The sequence below is a fragment of the Cervus canadensis genome, chromosome 7 (genome assembly GCF_019320065.1).
Source record: "Cervus canadensis isolate Bull #8, Minnesota chromosome 7, ASM1932006v1, whole genome shotgun sequence".
Taxonomy (NCBI): domain Eukaryota; kingdom Metazoa; phylum Chordata; class Mammalia; order Artiodactyla; family Cervidae; genus Cervus; species Cervus canadensis.
In genome coordinates this window covers 86,352,397-86,372,873 of record NC_057392.1, presented here as the reverse complement: position 1 = coordinate 86,372,873, position 20,477 = coordinate 86,352,397, and the positions used below count along the sequence as shown (strand labels likewise).

General features: G+C 35.6%; 1 protein-coding gene across 1 annotated transcript in view; it reads right to left on the bottom strand.

Moving 5' to 3' along the window:
- DHX36 (DEAH-box helicase 36) overlaps positions 1-20,477 on the bottom strand; it is a 45,769-nt gene that overhangs the window by 8,611 nt on the left and 16,681 nt on the right. The window contains exons 10-22 of the mRNA XM_043473949.1: positions 18,865-19,005; positions 18,294-18,396; positions 17,820-17,907; positions 15,143-15,198; positions 13,098-13,162; positions 12,224-12,367; positions 9,906-10,023; positions 8,864-8,962; positions 4,121-4,294; positions 3,893-3,979; positions 2,869-2,952; positions 209-308; positions 25-115 (exon numbers count right to left, since the gene is read on the bottom strand). Coding sequence (XP_043329884.1) covers positions 25-115; positions 209-308; positions 2,869-2,952; positions 3,893-3,979; positions 4,121-4,294; positions 8,864-8,962; positions 9,906-10,023; positions 12,224-12,367; positions 13,098-13,162; positions 15,143-15,198; positions 17,820-17,907; positions 18,294-18,396; positions 18,865-19,005 — 1,350 coding nt within the window. The remainder of the gene's footprint in view (positions 1-24; positions 116-208; positions 309-2,868; positions 2,953-3,892; positions 3,980-4,120; positions 4,295-8,863; positions 8,963-9,905; positions 10,024-12,223; positions 12,368-13,097; positions 13,163-15,142; positions 15,199-17,819; positions 17,908-18,293; positions 18,397-18,864; positions 19,006-20,477) is intronic.

The following is a 20,477-nucleotide window of genomic DNA, read 5'->3' as shown; positions in this document are numbered from 1 at the left end:
ATTATAATAATCTTCAATGCTTACATTTTTCTTTTTTTACCCAAATTTAGTCGGATTTTAGCAACTTTGGGATATAAACCAGCACAGATGACAGCTTTAATTATCTTCTCATTATCTATTTGGGGTGAGAGGTAGAGGAAAAAAAAAGTAAACTACTGATACAACTGACAACAGCAGCAAGTTATTTACACTGTATTTCCTGCTGTACCTGAATTTATATTAGACTCTGGATCTTGAGGATTTCTACTGCTTACAAATCCAGCTCCAAGAAGATGCTCAGCAAACTGCCCTTTCATGCTATGCAGCATCTAGGGAGCAACAGTAACAAACAGAACTAGAATACCTTTCACACAAATCTACAGGGGTTATAAAGCGTGCACTCATAAATAAATTTCATGGTGAGCTTTGCCTGCTTTACAAAATACTCTTGCAAAAATGTGATGTTTTGCAGCAGGGGATAGTTAACTACAAATTTATAAAAATCTGTTTCTGTCAACAAGGTTTTATTGAAACGAAGCCACACCCATTTGTCTACGTATTATCTTTGGCTGCTTTTGTATTACAATGGCAAAGATGAGCAGCTGCCACGGAAACCATGTGTATATTAAGTTGAAAATATTTATCGTCCGATCTTCTACACAAAAGGCTTGCCTGCTATAGGGAGTAACAACTGATGTTTAAGAATTCTTTTATTCAGCAAAAAGACTAATTTCCAAAATTGCTCTCCACCCCATATTTTGGGGGGGAGGAAATACAGAAAAGCATACAGTAAAATAACATTCACATATGTACTACTGAGAACTACTGTTACATCCTGGTAAAAAAGCTTAAGGCCTGTTTCTTGTTTTTAAGAAAATGACCATGAGTAAAATAATACATGATTTGTTATAAAAAGCATTCAAATAATATAGCAAAGTACAAAAGACTTCCCTAATCTCAATACCATCAGAAATATCATTAAATCAACAATATTGCAGATACTCATCAGAACTGGACAAAAATGCCATCTTAACTGCAATAACAGTACAGAAGCTATTTTATTAAAAGCATTTACCCTTAGTTCAATTTAAGGCAATTAAACAGAAATAAAACTGAATTAGATGAATGTAACATTTTTATAATCATAAGAGATATTTAACAAAGAAGTCTGTGAGCTTAAAATAGATTATGAAATACAGTTATTTTTAAAAAATCATTTATTTGGCTGCGCCAGGTCTTAGCCATGGCATGCAGGATCTCGCTGTTGTGGCATGTGGGGTCTAGTTCCCTGACCAAGGATTGAACCTGGGTCCCCTGCATTGGGAGCTCAGAGTCTTAACCACTGGACTGCCAGGGAAGTCCCAAGTCATTTTTAAATATATATCCTTTCTATTAATTGTGTGACCTTAGTTTTCCTACCTAATTTCTCTTACAACTGAATCGCCAGGCCACCTCCTGATCTCTCTCACCATTATTATATATTGTTCAGGACAATACTGTTTTTTATTTTTCTATATCCATAATTCTCAACACCATTTTGCATTTTTCCATATTTAAATAATTTCAATGTATACTCAGCATGTATTCTCCATTCCTAAATTCTTTTTGATTCACCTCTTAATACGCAGCATTTTACTCTCAGTTTTTCAAGGTCAGTTCATGAGTGTCTATTTCAAGTGCTTTCTTGAATGCCTGTCATTTTTCTTTATACTTGAATTAGTATCTTGACAGGATATAGTATTCTCAAGTAACACTGGATTTAACTATCTTTTCATACTGTAGTTCACTTCATTTTTTTTCTACTCAAGGGACATGTTCTTACATATATCTCTGAATACGTATTCAATCACTCCTGGATTTTCTATGAAGAGACACCTGTTACCTTCATGACAGATCAATGCTGTCCTCCTGTCTATGACCTTTTTACTTATTGCTTTATTTTTTTCTTTCATGGCTGCATCTACAGGCTGTGATTATCTCAAGCTTTCCTTTTAGGTAATCTTTTGTTTTAAAAGGTTGCCCATTTTGTTCCTTATGATGCTATGGCCTTCAATTTGTCTTCTTGGCTCAGCAATCTTTTCATTCCTTTTACTGGTTTATTTTCTTTTCTTTTCTTGAAACCGCATTCTTCAACTGTTTCTAACTATGAAACAGTTGTATTTTCTGCTGAGATATGCCAGGTTCCCTTCTTTTATCCATTGGCTGTATTATCTTTCACAATTTGTCATTACCCTTCTTTTAATTCTGTTAATGTTTGGGCACATTTAATTACATATGCTGGATTCTGGATTCTTTACTGCCTTGTAGATCTGCTAAATGTCCATTACCAGAGTTCATGCCACACAGCCTAAAAGGTGTGGATATTCCTAGGCCTGCTGGCTTGAGATCACTTCTCTAGTTCATTGCAGTGCCTGATGTTGCATTTGCCTTAACTGTTTACTTTCTTCTGTTTCACAAGTGTCTCCAATAGTGTTTTCTCACTATACTAAGTCAGTTCAGGATAAAAATACCTATCTAAAGTTTAAAAAGAGATACTTGCCCTATTTGAGTTTAAAACAGATTTTAGGAGTATCAGTGAAAATTTTAGAACAAATCCTCAAAATGGCAACTAAAGGATGGGTGCAGAAAGAGTAAACGAGCTTCTGTGTTTTCCTGCCAAACTCTGGGCTTGTTTCTTCTCTTAGCCATTATTTTATTATGTTGTACATCTTTTTCTTGTGCTATTAGCAGCAGTTGATTTAATAAAGTCTTTTCTATGATTCTGTATGATTCAACTTCACAAGACAAATTCACAATTAACATTTTGGTATAGATCTGACCATACAGAATGGATACATATATCCCCTAATCTAACATATATGAGAATTACTTCAAAACACTCATCATTACCTGCAATGTGTTTGAAGATAGAAAATATTCCCAGCAATAGTCTTTTTCATATCTGAAACCACGTTGTTTAGCTTTTTCCCATCCCTAGGGGGCAAAGAAATAAAGTATTAATTTTATTCCCCAAAGCAAAGATTACTTACTAGTTTGTCTTTATTTTAGTAACAATGCTTACCTTCTGATTTTTACTTTTCTCTGTAAAAAAACCCAAATAATTTAAAAAATAACAAACTACAAAAACATGAACTCCCCATGATCCTAGTCATTAATAGGTAAGCAAAACTGAATTTACAGACCTTTCTTTACACAAATAAGAGCAAGTTATAAAGTAATGTACTGTTCATTTTACATAAAACAGCACCATTCTGCACATGATGTACTAATCAAAAAGAACAACCTGTTAGGCAAATTTCAATGCTATTATATATTTTCACCTTCACAAATATGTTTTGCTTTAAGTTAGAAAAGGAAGGAAGAGGGGGGAAAAATACTGAATTAGCTCAAAGGAACAAAAAAAAATACATAAACAATCCCATAACAGGAAACTGAGTCTAGAACTACAATAAAAAGATGTTGTCTCCATACCCCAAATTACACTTAAATGTTGCAAAGATGGATGAGGCATGTTTATCCTCAGATAAGCCTGGCTGTAAGAGAAAATGTCTCTCTTTCTTGAAGAGTATACATGATTATGATCCTCTATCAAAATGTTAAATCTGAATACAGGTATAGTTTATTAATGAACAGGAAAGAAGCTCCTGTCATAAATGTGAATAAGACAAATATGGAAATGAATAATAGCAAATAATGCTTTAAAATAAGTTGTTCACTTGCTCTGTTATCAAAACACAAAGAACAGACTTTCTTCCAAAGGGTAAATGTAATAATGCACTATCACAAAATTGGAAAGTGTATATAATTTTTTTTCAAATATTCACCTAATTTTAAACATTTTCACTCACTAACTCATTCCTGTTAACTATAACACATATTTAAAAAATTTAAATTTAAAATATGTCCATTTTACCTTAAATGCATTCACGACAGTCAGGTGGTCACTTTTAGTATCCTTTGCCAATTCCTTTCTTCTTGCATCTGCGACCTTTTCTTTTCCCTTAAAACAGATGAAGGCAGCTTAAATTGCTCTGATGGTATATAAAGGAGAATGGCATTCTAATAAAAAGTGTATCTAAGCAAATAACTACCCTGTGTTAAAAAAAAGAAAAACCTAGCTTTTTATTTGTATACTTCTTACCAGTGGAATCACAAAGGGATCTTTGAAGCTGAGACTAGCAGCAATGGTGAGTACCGGGTCTAAGCAACAGAACAGAGCTCCAAAAAGAATCATTTTCCCAATGTGTGGCTCAACTGGTAATCGTGCCAAGTGAACTCCAAGAGGTGTCAATTCTTCTTGTTTATCCAAAGCATTCTGTGAAGTAAGAGTTTATGTTTAAAACAGACATTGTAAAGCATCATATTTTAGTTTGCTTTAAAAAAAAAAAGGTGACAGTCTACTCATGTCCAAATGCCCTTATATTGTTCAGCTTTAGTTCTCATCATCAAAATATTAGTTTTGAGGTCAGCAAAGGTTAGAAACTGATTTAAACAAAAAAACAATTAACTCACAATTCAGCTTTACTATAAATGTTAGAAGAAAAATGAGAAATAACGTATTAGCCAGGATTCAATAAGATAAAGCTGCCCTAAAGACACTGACAAAAGAATTACAAAATTCTTTTACAAAAGAGTTACAAAAATTACAAGTCCAGTAATTGGGGAGAGAAAGAAGTCTAGAGAGGTGAACAACACTGGAGCATCTTTTCCCAGAGGAGGCAACATGAATCCTCTCTGCAGGAAATTATCACCCCAAGTTCCAAGTTTTTATCCACAAAGACCTCTATAAACACAATGTCCAGTAAGTACACATTCAAAATGACAAAATCTGAACAACAACAAAAATAGCAAAAGATAAAACTCATATTGCTCCTCCAACCCACTGGGAGTTTGTTACAGGGGCAGGGGAATTAGAGGCACAAACTAATGGACTGTGTACTGTACAACACAGGGAATATAGCCAATATTGAGATCTACTAAAAGTTTATGAGAGAAATTGCTTTAATCTTACAAAAACTCTTTCAGAGACTAGAAAAAAAAACCTTTTAAGCCTGTTTTTTGAGTTTAGCATAATCTTGGTATCTGCTTGACAGGGACATCTGGAGGAAGGGAAACTAAATTACCTTATACATGAGAAACTTAAAACAATGGCAAATTGAATCACAGCAAGTTAGGTTTCTTTCAGGAATGAAAGTTGGTTTAATATTTGAAAAACTGATGTAATTCAATACATTACAAATTAAACATAAAAAGCAGCATAACTGGATAATCTCATTAGAGGAAATAAAGGTATTTGATAAAAACATACATAATAAAATTATCCATGCATAATAAAAATCAAATAAACTAAGAATAGAAACTTCCTTGAGTTTCCACAAAAAAATCTTCAAAGAACATGATCAATGAAATTATTGACAGCTTTTCCTTTGAGAATAAGAACATAAGAATGCATACTATCATATCACTTCTGCACAATATTGTACTAAGGATCCTGGATGACAGCTGGAAATAAAATTCTAATTATTTACAGATGTGATTGTACGCAAAAAAATCTACATACAGTTATGAGAATAAGTGGGTTTCACAGCATTAATGAAAACAAGGTCAACATTCAAAACCAACTTGATTTCTGTATAGCAGACACACAAGATAATGCAAAATTTTGAAGTTCGAATCCAAAAATACCACTAATCAAGACATCAATCTGTATGATACACAGAAAATGCTGAAATACCAAGAGATTAAATAACTAAATCAATGGGAAAGAGCATGTTCTTGCTTGGTTAAGACTCAATATTATAATTAAGACAGTGTGATAGCGGCTCAAGAAAAATACATATCAACAGAATAAAGCAGAGCCTACAAATGGACAAACCCATAGACATTTGATTGATGACAACACTGCAGAAGAAAGAGAAGGAAAAGGATAAACTTCCTTCTAACAGTTTCAGTCAACTGTCCCACATATCTAAAAACTGATTCTTACCTCACCTACACACACACACACACACACCAATTGCACATGGATTCTATTTCTAAGTACGAAGAAGAAAAACTGAAAACAGTATTATCACTATGACTCCAGGGTAGATAAAGACTCATAAAGCAGTAACAATAAAGAAGAAACTGATATATATTTCACATTAAAATTAGGAATTTATTCACCAAAACACTAGTAAAAAGTGATAAGGTAAAAATACAGACATATGCAATACACAACTGACAAAAGGCTCAGATCAACAGAACACAAAAAGTATATATAATGACCTCCTATGACATAACAGAAAAACTGGCACCAAAAATTTACAAATGAGACTATCCAAATGGGCTGGAAGCATGAAACGCTGCATACAAATTTAACAGTACTCACTGTAATGCAAATTAAAACTATTAAACTACAACATACCTATCAAAATGCTTAGAATAAAAGACTATAGGTTGGGGATGCTATAGAGCAACGAGAATGCTCACCTACCACTGGCCCTGGTAGGAGTGTAAGTAGTTTGACAACTTTGGAAAATGGTTGGGCATTACCTACTGAATTCACTCCTACACATATACCTATCAGAAATACTTAAACATGTACACTAAGAAACAATGAATACTGAAGAATATTCATTACCAGCGTATGTAATTGCTTCAAATTGGAAATAAGCAAAATGCCTTTTGGGCTTCCCAGGTGAAAGTGTGAGTGTTAGTCGCTCAGTTGTGTTGGACTCTTTTGCAACCCCATGGGCTCCGTCAGGCTCCTCTATGGAATTCTCCAGTAAAGAATACTGGAGTGGGTAGCCATTCCCTTCTCTAAGAGATCTTCCTGATCCAGGGATCAGACCTGGTTCTCCTGCACTGAAGGCAGATTCTTTACCATCTGAGCCACCGGAAGCCCCAGGTGGCTAAGTGGTAAAGAATTCACCTGCCAATGCAGGAGATGCAGGTTCAGTCCCCTGGAGAAGGGAAATGGCAAGCCACTCCAGTATTCCTTCCTGGGAAAACCCAGGGACAGAGGAGCCTGGTGGTCTACAGTCCATGGGGTCACAAAAGTGGCGGACACAACTTAGCGATTAAACAACAACCAAAAATACCTTTCAGTAGCCATATAAAGAAATGAAAATGAATGAACTATTTACAGCTAAAAGCAGTAATGCACATGAATTTCACAATGTTCACTGAAAGAATTCAGAACCCCATTCTTCCAAAAGTCCCAACATCCTATGTGGATTTCTGTAAAGTTTATAAAGGATCAAATTAAATCGAGCTCTTTATAGAGATGTATTCTGGTTGGTAAAATCATCAAGAAAAGCAAGAGACTACCATTAAAGAGTTATGATAGATGTTATTTTTGAGACTCAGGGAGTGATGGGAGAGGGTAGGCAGTGGCCTTTTAGTATCCCAGAGATGTTCTTAACTTCTTGACATGAATAAAAATAACAGTGGTCACTTTGTGTAATAAATCATTAAGCTGGATGGTTTTTGTTTTGCTCTTTTATCCTGGATGGGCATTCTGCATTGCACAATAAAAAAGTTTTTTCAAAATGCAGGCTTCAGACCCTACTGTTGGCAAGGATGTCCCAGGCCTTTTCACAATTTTGTTGCCTGCAAATGGCTCAGTAAAGACTGGTGCTTAAATTCAGTCAGGAGAAAGGAAGTCACCCCACTCTGGCTTCAGACTCCAGCTGTCCTCTGGTCATTTGTCTCTACCACAATTAAGTTGATTCTCTGATCACCACCTAGCTCTCTATTGCTATGTTCTATTAGAGAAAAATCTGGAGGGGAAGACTTTAATTTTAAAGTCAGTAAAACCACACTGTTCCCTAAAATATCAGCAATCTCACTAATCTAACCCAAATTCAAACAAAAATGGTCAGATCAGTTACAATACTTTTCATTTAAACAACTTATTACTCTCAAGTTTATTTCAATGTTTTCATATGGACCAAATTCCCAAAACTATCTACACAGATGACTCAAAAAAAAAAAAATTAAATATGTAAAATACACCCAGCAGCATCCTCTAGCCCACCACTAATCAACAGAACTTGCAGCACTGATGGACTGTCATTTCTGCACTGTTCATGCAGTAACTACTGGCCCCATGTGACTATTCAACTTCTAAAATGTGTGAGTATGACCAAGATACTGAATTTGTAATTTAATTAAATAGTCACCTGTGGCTAGTGGATACTGAGTTGGACAGCACAGTTCTGTTCTTTGTTTCTACTTAGGGCACTAACTTACAGCCAGTCGTGTGCGGCTTCTCAACGTGGTCTTGTATAGGGATGACTACCAACTAAGTGGGCACCTGAGACAATGAAGCCTGTTCCTCAAAACACTGCCTTCATAAAATAAACTAAGGCAAAAGCTGTTAAGAGAAACAATGATAGGTAGTGGGATCTATTCTGGGAAAGTCACCTGCTAGCATTCCTTCAAAAACAGAAGAGCTGCCTTTATAAGATGTCCATACTGTCATTAAGTTGCTTAGATTTGACAAAGCTATAAAAAACTAAGAAAATCAGAAAGAACAGAATACAGCGACCAAATTCCTTTCAAGAATACAAGTGAAGAGGATCAAAACAGGAAACTGAAAGATTCGAAAGTTTTAAAAGATTGAAATGGAAAGATTTCCAAATTTTTATGTAATTTTAAGTCATGCCTACAATGAAAAAACTTGTGTGGAAAGAGCCCAGTATGATAAGAAAATCACAACAGTATCATTTTATAACTTATTTCATACTTAAAGCTGAACAGCCAAATAGTGAATCAATTTGGTCCTGCACACTCATTGGCCTACTTTGCAGTAATCAAGGGTAAATTTTGTAATTAGCTTGCTTTACTTAAACACTCTAAATCTAAGTTAGGATTTATTGAAAAAACAAAACAAATTTACCAGTTCCATCAGGTGTTTTATGGAGAGTAACACTGCTTCATTCGATGGTGGATCCATTAGCCTACTAAGAAAGTAAGCAATTCCACCTAGTCTTAAAATCTGGGGGGAGACAAATATAAGTAAACATGTCATATATGGACAGAATTTAGTCTTCCCCGTGTCACTCACTTGAATAAAGCATCAAACCTATACACAATTTTCCAGTTAGTTATTTTACCAGAATAAGTTACAATTATGTTTGTGATTCTCAATGTTTAAAGGCCAACATACTACTTTCAACACCCACTAACTCTATTAATGAGAGAAGTAGCTGGTTAAAATCTCAACAAGTTGATTACTGATTATCTTCAAAATAAGGTGGCTAATTTTATCAAATATATGATGCTTAAAAAAAAAAAAGGTAAGTAGTTTATAATGAGGGAATCTTAAGATGTAGTGACAGTACCTAAGATTTACTGAACAATTCCCATGTGCCAGGCACTGTTCTAAGAATTTCACGAAGTTAATTTAAATAACTTGCCTAATATAAAATAACTAGCTTGCCACAGGACTTGGGATTCAATCCCAGATAGTCTGGCTCTAGAGCAGTATGTAATTAAAAACTGTTTAATATACACATGACAGAAGCTTAAAAACAGTTTACAGTTTATCAATTTTGAACTGCATGAGTTCATGTCTACGCAGATTTTTTTTTTTGCAATAAATATAGTACTTGCATTTTCATTTTACAGACCTTTAAATTAACTAAGTACAGGGGAAAGTTTGTGTTCAATAAGCAAGCATAACATGTAGAACCAACAGAACTAGGGTTTGAGTCCCAATTCTAACCAAGCTGTTTCAGTGGCCCACCCTTGGATGAGTCATTTTCTGAGGCAGAGAAGGGATAACTGGCAAGTGTAACCCTCAGGCTGCTCAGGGGTCAAACTGTACTAACACAAAAACAAATGGTGGTCTAAATTCTTTCTGGCAGATTAATATATTACTTTCCTCTATAAAACATGTGGAAAACTAGAACCTTATTTAATTCTCCCACTTAATTTACCTTTATCTGTAAACAAAGTTCTTCCAAAGGCGTTCTTAAAATTTCTGGCAGTTGATAGTCATCTAGAAGGCTTGCTCTAAGACCGTTATATAGATGATAGCAATGACCAGGTTGAACTCTTTAAAAAGAAAAAAAAACCAACAACAAGGTGGGCGGGATGGGGGTAAGTATTATCAGTGACTTTTTAGAATTCCAGAGAAAAGAAAAGGCAGGGAGAGCAGTCAATATCTATTTCTTACAAGCCACATCATAACTAATTTACTTGTTACTTCATTGTTATTCATATATTCCTTTTCCTCATCTGTTCTGAATAAGCTTAAATCCACTAATCCTAAGTCCTAGTTCTAAAAAAGACAAGGTTCCCTCCTACCAATAATTTGGTTACCTATTACAGATTTCAGACTGGTAGACACACAATCAGCAGTATACACAGGTTAATCTCTTTGGGCCTTGTGAGCGTCTTCTGTAACAAACCCTGTATTATGCCAGCCCGTCTGTATTATTTTAAAAGCTCTTAGGTATGTGCTATCTAGTGAGCTCTCAGAGAGATGTTGGAAACATTTTTTTCCTTATTTGCATCTACTGATCTGAATGATGGGCTTATCTGGTGGCTTAGAGGACCCATTATCTATAGGATCTCCACCAAGGACCACATAATAAATACAGTTTACACTGGCCTTCAAAATAATTATCAGTCTTAATTAGCTTTGCTAAAAGAAATTTGTATCACACAGCCCGCAAGGGACTATTTTCCATTTGAATTAAAATACTATATATATATAGAAAAGCTGAATCATTGTGCAGTACACCAGAAACTAAAACAACACTGTAAACCAGCTATACTTCAATTAAAGACAAAACATCAACAAAAACACTGCAGTTCCACAATTAACTTTCAGCAGGTTAGTGGGGATGAAGAATTCTATAAAATGCAATACTTTACGTTTACTGATTGGTCTGCATGGGGAAACCCTAATCTTGCTAGGCTCCCAATCAAATTATCCCCTCTTAATAGAGTAGAAGGTACACTTCTTGGACGAAGTCAGGAGTATGACTCAAGAGCACCAACTGCATAATCCAATAAACTACCTGATGTAAGTTATACTGGAATAATCTGCAAACATTATAACAAGTGAGTCACAGCTTTAAATACGTAGTATAAACTTATTAAAACGCTGATAAATGGTCTGTCAAATTTTTTTTGAACTCCTCTTTCCTTACCTAAGCCACAATCTAAAAATTAAGGGAAATCTTTTTCTACATGTAAGAGGTAAAATAAAAACTCTTCAAACTTCAGACATGATTCTATCACTCATGAGTTATGGTGTAAAATACTCTGAAGTATGCATTAAAACAAGTAATAAGTGCAATTATTTGTGTTACAGGCAAATCTTTTCTCCGATCATTAAAACAGAGGTTTTGGACTTCCCTGGTGGTACAGTGAATAATGATCTGCCTACTAATGCAGAGGATAGAGGTTCAGTCCCCGGGTCGAGGAAGATCCCACAAGCTGCAGAAGAACTAAGCCCGTGCACAGCCACTGAGGCTGCACTCTGGAGCCCACACGCCACAATTCCTGAGCCCCGTGCGCCTAGAGCTTGTGCTCCCCAACAAGAGAAACCATCGCAATGAGAAGCGCATGCACGTCAGCGAGGAGCAGCTCTTGCTCACCACAAAAAAGACCATGGGCAACCAAAAAAAAAGGTATTCTTATTTCTTATGCTATCACGTAAGTGGGAAAAAGTACTTTCCTTGGTTAACTCATAGTGAAAAACCAGTACAGCTGTGAAGTGTAGTGATTAGGAGCCCATGCTGTGGAACCAAACTACTTAAATTCAAATTCCTGGCTCTGCTACTTCTAACGCTGTGTGACTTTCAAGAGATGACTTTATCTTTCTATACCTTAGTTTCTTTACCCTCAAAATAGAGATAATAACCTACTTCATAGCACTGTGGGAAGGATTAAGCAAGTTAATGTGTATAGTGTCTAGAGGATGATCTGACATTCAAGTATTATTAACAGCAATCATTATTAGTAATATGTTTTTTAAAAAAAGAAAAACACAATCACAGATAATATAGCTAATAAGATAAAGAATATTAACTTTAATTAACCAGACTGAGGAATTAGAGGTAGAAAAATCATAAAATAAAAAACCTGACATACTTTTTCCAAAACAACTATGATTAAAATGACTCCCCCCATCTACAAACATGCTGCAGTAAGTTTTTAAAATGATGAAAGGGAACTTCCTTAAATAAATTTGGTACACAAAATTTTTGGTGTTTTTGTAAAGGCTTCAAAGCTGTGATCTTACCTTCCAGCTCGGCCTTTCCTCTGCTTGGCGTTGGCTTTGCTCACCCACTCAGCAGACATCGTGCTGATGTTGTTCTGTGTGTCAAAGTGCGTCTCCTTTATTTTCCCTCCATCTATTACATACACTACATCATCAATGGTGATGCTGTTTGGAAACAAATACACAAAAATTGTTAAAAACACATCTAAAGCATATTAGCCTATACCAGATCTACAGATAGGGATTTTAAAACACTTTTTATTGAATCAACTTGATTTCAGTAGTTCAGGATTTTCACCACTCTTCCACATTGACAAATGGGGATCAGACACCACATCACAGGCGGTATCAGCAGCTTTAGTAGCAGCACACAGGGCCCATTTTACAGATCATGTTTACAATTCCTATCTGCCCTCAGTCCAACTTCACAGCTTGCCTGAGGACTTCTGTAACTAGCTCTGTGAGCCCTCCAGTGCCATGATTTAACACCAGCTTCTGCAGAACCATCTGTTGCAATGACTGTACTGGTATATTAGTACCTCCAATGGAGTGATTTTAAAGAGTATATATAGATATATATATATAAAACTGATTACCAAACAATCAATCAATTCTATCAATTCTACTCCCAACCAGAAGTACTGACCTCAGTCCCCATGCTTCTTTAGGGAAGCTTTAAAACAATCACTTAAAAGCCTATTTCTAAGGAGGCTAAAACATTAGTATAGGTTTAAAAAAAACAAAAACAAAAACCCATGTTCACTGCAACTAAATTAAAACAGGTTTAAAGAAATCACAAAGTATTTTGTAGAAAAAAGACTAAGATATGTTAACTATTATGGTGCTCAAAACAAATGTAATCACTAGTAGTTCGTAATTAAAAAACAATTTTTACCTAGTCTCTGCAATGTTGGTAGCGATAACTATTTTCCGAACACCAGGAGGAGTTCTCTTAAACACCTGCAAGAATACATACATCAAAATCCCAAGAGTGAATTTCTGATACATCCATTCTTGCAATTAAAGTAATTACTTCAAGTACTGTTCACTTTTAGCAATTTTGTTCATTCACTGACATATGCATCTAATATTTATAGATATAGTTATATCTTATACATCATCTTCATTATCACAAAATTCCCTTTTGGTAAACCAAATCTCCCATAGATATCAAAACCCTATCACAAACAAGATTTCAAATGAAAGGTTAGTATTTAAAGATTATTTTAATGTACAGATATTTACGTAGTATACAAAATTATTAATTTGATATTTAAATATGGTAAAGAAATTTTTAACAAATGCTGCAGAATGCAAACATTTTACTGTGCTGTCAAACTTTTTAAGGGAGAGGGACAGAAGTGTAAAGAATTATGAATTACTTAAAAACTATACAGATAAAAACAGGGCTTCCCAGGTGGCTCAGTGGTAAAGAATCTACCTGCTGATGGGGGATACACAAGAGATACAGGGTTTGATCCCTGGGGTGGGAGGATTCCCCTGGAGTAGAAAATGACAACCCACTCCAGTGTTCTTGTCTGGAAAATTCCATGGACAGAGGAACCTGGCGGACTACAGTCCACAGGGTTGCAAAGAGTCAGTCACGACTGATTAACTGAGCATGCACAGACATACAGATGACAGCAACCAACAAGGCACATGCCCAGTCACCAGAATGGACTGTACACCAGCTGCTGCTGCTGAGTCGCTTCAGTTGTGTCCGGCTCTGTGTGACCCCACAGATGGCAGCCCACCAGGCTCCCCCGTCCCTGGGATTCTCCAGGCAAGAACACTGGAGTGGGCTGCCATTTCCTTCTCCAATGCATAAAGTGAAAAGTGAAAGTGAAGTCGCTCAGTCGTGTCCGACTCTTAGCGACCCCATGGACTGTGGCCTGTCAGGCTCCTCCGTCCATGGAATTTTCCAGACAAGAGTACTGGAGTGGGGTGCCACTGCCTTCTCCGTATACCAGCTACTGAGACTGAAACAGACTTAAAAAAAAATCCCCTTCACATAATAAACCCTACGCCATGATGGTAAACACCACTTGGCTGAAAAGCAAAAAAAAAAAAAAAAGAAAAGAAACCAGCATAAACTTGTCTCATTTATAAAAATGGCAATAAGAGAAAATGATGTTTGCCAGTCTAGTCACATATCCTCTAGCAAATTTTAACCTCAATATTTCACAGTTAGGGCATGAGCGACGGAAGTACTCCCACACCAGATGCTCTTCTGTTCAGTCTTTGGGATCAAGGGCTCTGTCTTTCCTCTTCTCGTCCCTCAGACGTGCACACTGTACCCACTCCAGCTAGCTGAGCCTTACTCAGAACTATCATACCAGCAGAGACAGTAAAAAGCTCTCAATTAAAAATATCTATATTATTGCTTACAAAGGGAGTGGAAAAATGGACCCATCTCATTCTACCAGGGCCTGTAAACACAGTAGAAAATTACCTTTCCTTTGGGAATGCACTGTTCATTCTAACTAGAGAGATCCCTGAATCTGACAGTCAAAACATCCAAAACCATAATTAATAATACATCACTGAAATCACATGCCTACAAATGTACTAATTCTGTTAAATCAAAATCTCAGTATCAAACTGTGTATGTCATAGATTATTCACTCCTAGGTTGAATTATTTTTATTGGTTTTCACATATCTTTTTATTTTATTCAGGAAACCCAAATAAGCTATTGATAAAAGCAACCTTTAAATGTTCCCCTAATGCTGATGAAACTAATGTGATTCGTAGATTACCCTCTTATCCAAATTTCTGTACAGTCATTCCCTGAAGACTCATTTGCAAAGGTTCTCAAAGAAGTATTTTTTGTACAGATTACTATTTTAAAATGTGCCTTCAAAAATAAAAGAAAACAAAACATACAATAAGCAGTCCTTAAAGCCTGTCTCAGTTTGAGAGATAAATTTAACAACATACCTGTGTCTGGTTAACTGTAGGCATCAGAGAATGTAAAGGTATAATAATAAACTTGTCTGAAAATTAAGAAGAAAATTAAACTTTAAGATAAAAAGCTGCAGAAAATTCCATAAAAATTACATGGAACAGTAAGTTCAGATGCTGAGTCACATTAATTCTTAATTTATATTCCTATGTACAGTCACACCAAGTATATACATTTTATATTCTTAATATTTTTTCTGCAAATTCTAAATTCTTATACAATGCTGAAAAGTGGGTAGCAACCTTTTCAAATTATATAAAAAAAAATACAAAACAAAACATTAACTCCATTCCCACCACTAACTAAAGATCAAAGGATTTTATTTAATATGGGTGAATACGTTTGTAGACTTTGGGTAATCCTACTTTAATCAAAGAAAATTTTAAAGCAAATTACTTATTAAATTCCCACATCCACTTAAAAATAATGAAATAGCACTGGTAAAATGTAGTATATTCCAAAAGTCACCCACATTAAAAAATAATAATTTTTTAGGTATATAGGAAGTTTTAAGTTTCAAAATGAAGTTGCTCAAGCCCACTCATGATTATCAGTCAACAGTCAGTTTGATATAGTACTGTAATGGGAAGGAGAGAGTGTTACAGAAAGGTAAATTTCAGCCAGATATAGCTACCAAAGTGCAACCTAACTTAAATCTCTAACAAGAATGTCCAGAAGACCCTAGGTAGTTGCATTTTCCAAAAAAAGAACCGCTGTTATTCAGGAGATACAGTGTTTCCCACAGCCTCTGTGACCCTTCTAAACTGTAAAAAGCTGTCAAATAGTGCTTAACAAAGAATGCCTTCGACTACTTATCTCTGTGACACAGTATGAAATACATCCACTCTGACTTAACTCAATCAAGTTAATTAAACTGAATCAGGCCTTCAGATATAACTTCCAGTTGGCAGGAAAACAGGATTAAAAGATGATCAAATGAAATGATACTATAAAGATTTAGACATCTCCAGAAAGTAGAACCTAGCCTTTTCCACCATGGGGAAAGAAGGGAAGATGGGAGTGATGTTCTAAAACTAAACGATTTATCAGTCTGACTTTTTCTACAGTCTGAGCAAGCTAGTTGTGAGATACTTTGGGGGGAAAAAAATGGGAAAATCTGATTATGGACTGGGTTATCAGATGATGATAAAGATTAGGAATGTTTAATTTTTGAAAGATTTTCTTTAAAAGAAATTAAGCTGGTGGTTATACTTTGGCCACCTGATGCGAAGAACTGACTCACTAGAAAAGACCCTGATGCTGAGAAAGATTGAAGGCAGGAGGAGAAGGGGATGACAGAGAATGATACAGTTGGATGGCATCACCTACTCGATGGACGTGAGTTTGAGCAAGCTCCAGGTGTTTAGACAGGGAAGCTGGCATGCTGCAGTCCATGGGGTTGCAAAGAGTCAGACATGACTCAGACATGACTGAGCTGAACTGAAGCTGGTGGTGGAACTATAATACTTCCATCCCTGAGTATAATTAAATCAGGAAGCTAATGAAGTCAATTATAATAATCTTTAATATCACACCCTTTCCCTACTTCCTCCAAAATGATCTCTACATTTTCTTGGAAAATACATACACACTCACATTTTTAAAACTAAAAGTAGATCATATAATAGAGTTTATGATGGGGGAAGGAAAGGCCAAAGCTGGAAGGTTCAGCCAGAGAAATATTTCTGTTTTAAAAAAAAATATATGGTTGTATAGTTTAATCACAACCTATACTTTTTCTATACAGAAGTTACCAATGATGAGGAAAACACAAAGTAGTATTTCATTATAGAGAAGTCATGGTAACCAGACAAAAATATTTTTGCAGTGAGAGAATAGGAAATAATTTTTATTATAGTGAACAATTTGAGGGCATTACCATGATGGGATTTAAAAAGTATTTTAGCCAATAAAATTAGATCAAAATATTTTTCAGTGTTTTAAAAAAAATAAAATGTATCAAAGCACATCAACAGAGTAAGGCTAGGAAGCATATTCAGAACTATTTTAAAATACACTTAAATGGAATTTGCTTTGATTTTTACTAAAGTTAACAGTGACTCCGGAAAAAGCTATAACTTAATTTCATAGGAGAAAAATGTTCCAATGCATTTCTCTAAAACATAAGAGGTTGCATGTTTCAAAACATCCTATTAAACAATCAGATCATCTGAGAATTTTTTTTTTTAAACTTCAGATATTCAGGTCACATTCTAACATTTGGCAGGTCACATTCTAATATTTGGTATGAGGATGTGATCTGGGTCTGCATTTTAAAAGAAGTGCCATGAGTGACTCTGTTGTACAGTTAGAGCTGAGAAATACTGGCTTAAGAGGAAAATTCAAATTTCTTTTCTGCCCAACTAAACGAGAAGTGAGTGAAGAAACAAAAACCTCAGGTACCAAAGACTCAATTTTATTGGGCAAATTTAGGCAGAGAGGAGAACAGTCTCACCATAAAACTAATAAGAAACTTCACTATGTATCTACCATCTTTATCTCTGACCCAGAACTTTAGGGGGGAAAAAAAAAAAATCCAACTTTTGAAAAAACTCAACTTGGACTAATAAGCTCAAATGAAAGAATATAACCAGACTACACATAACTCAAGTACCATTCTTAGAATGGCAATAAAATACATTTCTAAAATACCTGATTTAAACATCACTTGTGACATCAAGAGATCATGTAACGTGCTGATGTTGTCCCAGCCTGGTAGAAAGACCAATATTGCACCATCCTATGCAGAGGGGAAATAACTGTTACAAAGGATCACATAATAAAATACAATAAGAGTACAATTCTGTGCACAATTAAGTCTTCATTAAAATTATATTAGCTCAAGACGACTTTTAGCTACTAATTATAACTAAAGAAAAAGTGAACTAAAGTTCCCTTTTTAAAAATAGGATTTATAATCCAGACATTTCATTTGTTGAGTCTTTTCTTCAAATAGGTCAAACTGCTAAATCATTTGGTATTTTGAAATTCTTGCTCCTGGTATCAAAAGCCATTTCTTCCAAAGATTATTTTTTTTAAAAGCATTTAAGAAAAAATATTTTTTCAAGTCCTTGACATGAAATTGAAATGTTTCACTTTTGAAAATTAAAGAAAAACAAAACTAACCTCTTCTTCCAAAACAATGTATCGAATAAGGGCAGCAATCAAATTCAGATCAACTTTTTCATCATCCATCATTTCTACAACATCTACAGTGCTTGCAGAATACCTATCAAGTCAAATATGAAGTCATGAAATACTTGACAGTTTCCTGACGTTTAACTTACCATAAAATTTTAAAAGTAACTCAATCTGCAAATGGGAAAACATAATAAATAAAAAGAAATATTAAAAAAAAAAGAAATATTGAGATTATGATAATGTTTACAAGTCAAATCAGTAAAGTATACAGCTAGAACATGAGACTCAAAATGTTATCCTCAGGGCTTCTCTGGTGGCTCAGCAGTAAAAAACCCGCCTGCCAATGTAGATGACACTCCAGTATTCTTGCCTGGGAAACCTCAGGGACAGAGAGGCCTAGCAGGCTACATTTAGTGACTAAATAACAAGAGCTGGACTCCACTGCGTGACTAAACAACAATGCTACCCTTAAATACATACAAAGTCAAGACAAACCTGCATCTTGTTTTAGTCATTCAGCTACTATGTTCTCACTTTCAAACAAAAACAGACTTACCTTTGTCTCAATTCCCTTAGATAACCTGGCCAGCGTTCTTTATAGATCGCTTCTTTTTCTTCTTTTTCTTGTCTATTCACATGCCCTTGCATGAAACCTTTCTTAAACTGGGATCTGTGTTCTTTTTGTTCTGGAACATATCTAAAATAAAAATACTCTTAAATAGCTTCACTTTACTTAAAATTGGTTTTCACTAATATCTCTGACTTTTTAGGATTCTAAAAAGAAATTTTAAAGAACATCTTCACGATACTTTCTAGTAAATGCTAGTTAAATTTATTTACAAATATGAACACGTAACATTTTAGATTAAAATCATTATCAAAATATGTAAAAGCTCTAGATAATCTTCAGCAATAAAAATTTAAGTGGTAGAGTAACTACAATCTGTAAGTTTGAATTTACTTTTATATCAAAAGTCAACATTAATATAGGTTCAAAATAATAGTTAACAATTGCCTAGAAGACTCAGATTTTGAATATAGGAGGTTTCTAAACTTGGGCACAAATAATTCCCTGGGGAGTTTATAAAACAGATTCCTCAATCCTATATCTTGTGATGTGAATACAGTAGGTCTGGCTGGGGTCTGCTCATCCAGCAATTTTATTTAGTGCCCCAGGAAATTCAGACAGTGTAATTATAACATGGTCTGTAGATCCGGAGACTCATGCTTGAGAACTACTTAGTTCTGCTCGGTCTCAGACATAGACAATGGCAGAGCCAGAATCAGCATTCAGAGGGCTTACAAGTCAGTCCAGGGCTACGCTCTGACTTCACCATGCTGCACTGCATGTCACCTACCATAAGTGAGGTGTGAGAGGCATGGGAGTGGAGAGAGACAAAGAAAGATAAACCTATTCTTTAACCGCAAAGCCCCTCGGAGCTCACCTAGATGAGAGCATCTAGACAGAATGGGGGGTGTGAAGCATGGGCTTTGTGAGTCAGACAGATGGGACTGACATCCGTGCTCCGCCACTGACTAGCTATGTGACCTTGGACAAGGTATAAGCCTCTAGCTTTGCGTTTTCTTATTTGAGAGATTAATACTCTTTTAAGTACTGACATGAGAATGAAAAAGAAGGGATAAAGGGATAAAGCACAGTGCCTGACACATAGCAGACACCCCAAAGAGTTCATCAATCCCCTTCCCTATTCAGTACCTGTGACCCAGGACTCCCCTAAGTCTTCGATACATATAGAGGCACCAGCATGAGGTAGGGCAACCTGAGACAGAGATTAATCTAGTCAGCAGGATGGACCCACAGCTGGCTCCCTTCCCAGCAATTATAGGACCAGAGGTAACCTTCAGCCCCCTCCCCAAGGACCCAATCACAACCCAGCATAATATCTCACCTATTTTCTTTCCTACTTCTCTGCAGAGCAGCTCTTCCTCTGGAAAAGGAATAGCTGGGGCCTCTGCTGAAAACTTCTATCCAATGACCACCCTACTTCACCTCCCCTCTTTCGCTGGCTACAGAACAAGTGCACAGATACCGCCTGTTGCTTCAAGAGACACCCCTTAACTACAATTCTGTGTACATTCACTGCCTTCTGGAGACCTTAAGAAAGCAATTCATCTTTATGTCATGTTAGATTACTGATCCCTGAATCT